This window comes from Chaetura pelagica, unplaced genomic scaffold, assembly GCF_000747805.2.
Source record: "Chaetura pelagica isolate M959 unplaced genomic scaffold, ChaPel_1.0 scaffold66, whole genome shotgun sequence".
NCBI classification, from domain to species: domain Eukaryota; kingdom Metazoa; phylum Chordata; class Aves; order Apodiformes; family Apodidae; genus Chaetura; species Chaetura pelagica.
This window is the reverse complement of record NW_009953811.1, coordinates 4,021,887-4,023,497: the sequence shown is the minus strand read 5'-3', so window position 1 is coordinate 4,023,497 and position 1,611 is coordinate 4,021,887. Positions and strand designations below refer to the sequence as shown.

At 46.6% G+C, this 1,611-nt stretch overlaps 1 protein-coding gene across 1 annotated transcript in view; it reads left to right on the top strand.

Moving 5' to 3' along the window:
- The first annotated feature begins 846 nt into the window (after window positions 1-846).
- DHTKD1 (dehydrogenase E1 and transketolase domain containing 1) overlaps window positions 847-1,611 on the top strand; it is a 20,672-nt gene continuing 19,907 nt past the window's right edge. The window contains exon 1 of the mRNA XM_010001293.1: window positions 847-888. Within this exon, the coding sequence (XP_009999595.1) occupies window positions 847-888 (42 nt within the window). The remainder of the gene's footprint in view (window positions 889-1,611) is intronic.

Sequence of the window (1,611 nt, the reverse complement as noted above, 5' to 3'; positions counted from 1 at the left end):
GTCACTGGACACCACTGGAAAGAGCCTGGCTCCATTCTCTCTCTAGCCTCCTTTCAGTCACTTAGACACATCTTCTCCAGGCGGAACAGTCCCAGCTCTCTCCACCCTTCCTCATATGTGAGGTGCTCCAGTCCATCATCTTTGTGGCCCTTCATTGGATTTTCTTCAATATGTCCATGTCTTTCTTGTACTGAGGAACCTAGAACTGAAAATGTGTGGCCTCACCAGTGCTGAGTAGGGGGCACCTGCTGCCAATACTTTACCTAAAGCCACCCAAGATACCATTTGTTTTCTTTGCTACAAGAGCATATTGCTGGCTCCTGTTCAACTTGGTGTCCACCAGGGCACCAAGGTCCTTTTCTACTAAGCTGCTTTCCAGCTGGGCAGCCCTCAGCATGTGTTGGCACATAGGATTTTTCCTCCGCAGATCCAGGACTTTGCACTTCTTGTTGAACTCTGTGAGGATCCCACAGGTTCCCGTCAGACCAGCTGGTCTCTCCAGCCTACCAAGGTCTCTCTGGGTGGCAGCATAACCCTCTGGCATATCAACCAGGGCTCCAAGTTTTGTTTCATCTGCAAACTTTCTAACTGTACAATTTGCTCCTTCATCCAGATCATTAATAAAGATGATAAACATAACTGGACCCACTTGGAATACACCAGTAGTTACTGGCCTCCAACTAGACCTTATATCACTGATCACCAACCCCTTTGACCCAGCCTTTCATCCAGTTTTCAACCCACCTCACTGTCTGCTCATCCAGCCCACACATCACCAGCTTCTCTATGAAGATCTTATGGGAAACAGTATTAAATACTCTACTGAAGTCCATGATGACTTCCACGATGAAGATAGACAGTATCCACTGCTCTCCCCTCATCTACCAGGTCAGTAACTTCAACAAGTTGGTCAAGCCATGCTGACTGCTCCTGATGACTTTCTTGTCCTTCATGTGTTGGGATATGGTTTCCTGGCACCTGAAAACCTTAGACTAACCTTTTAGATGTTGTTAGAACTTCGTTTCTTGTGTCTTATTTATTTATTTATTTATTTGTTTGTTTGTTTATTTATTGGTAGGCTTTCCAAAGGTGATGAGGTTGCAGTGTCTCTCCAAGTCTAACCACAACCAGCACACCGAATAGACCAGATGAAGCTTTGAGACATTTCAGGAGAGACAGTTGAACAGGAAATGTAGGCAGCCATTTAATAGGAAATACCAGGATACTGGAACATAGAATAATTAAGGTTGAAAGGGACCTTAAAGATCATCAAGTCCCAACCCCCCTGCCATAAGCAGGGAACCACTAGATCAGGTTGCACAAAACCTCATCCAACCTGGCCTGAAAAACCTCCAGGGATGGGGCATCAACAACCTCCCTGAGCAACCCATTCCAGTTCCTCACCACCCTTAGAGTGAAGAATTTCTTCCTAATATCTGACCTAAATCTCCCCTCTCTCAGTGTAAAACCATTACCCCTTGTCCTGTCACTATCTTCTCTGATGAAAAGCCGCTCCCCAGCTTTCCTGGAGCCCCTTCAGGCACTGGAAGGTGCTCTAAGGTCTCCCCGGAGCCTTCTCTCCTCTAGGCTGAACAGCCCCAACTCTCCCAG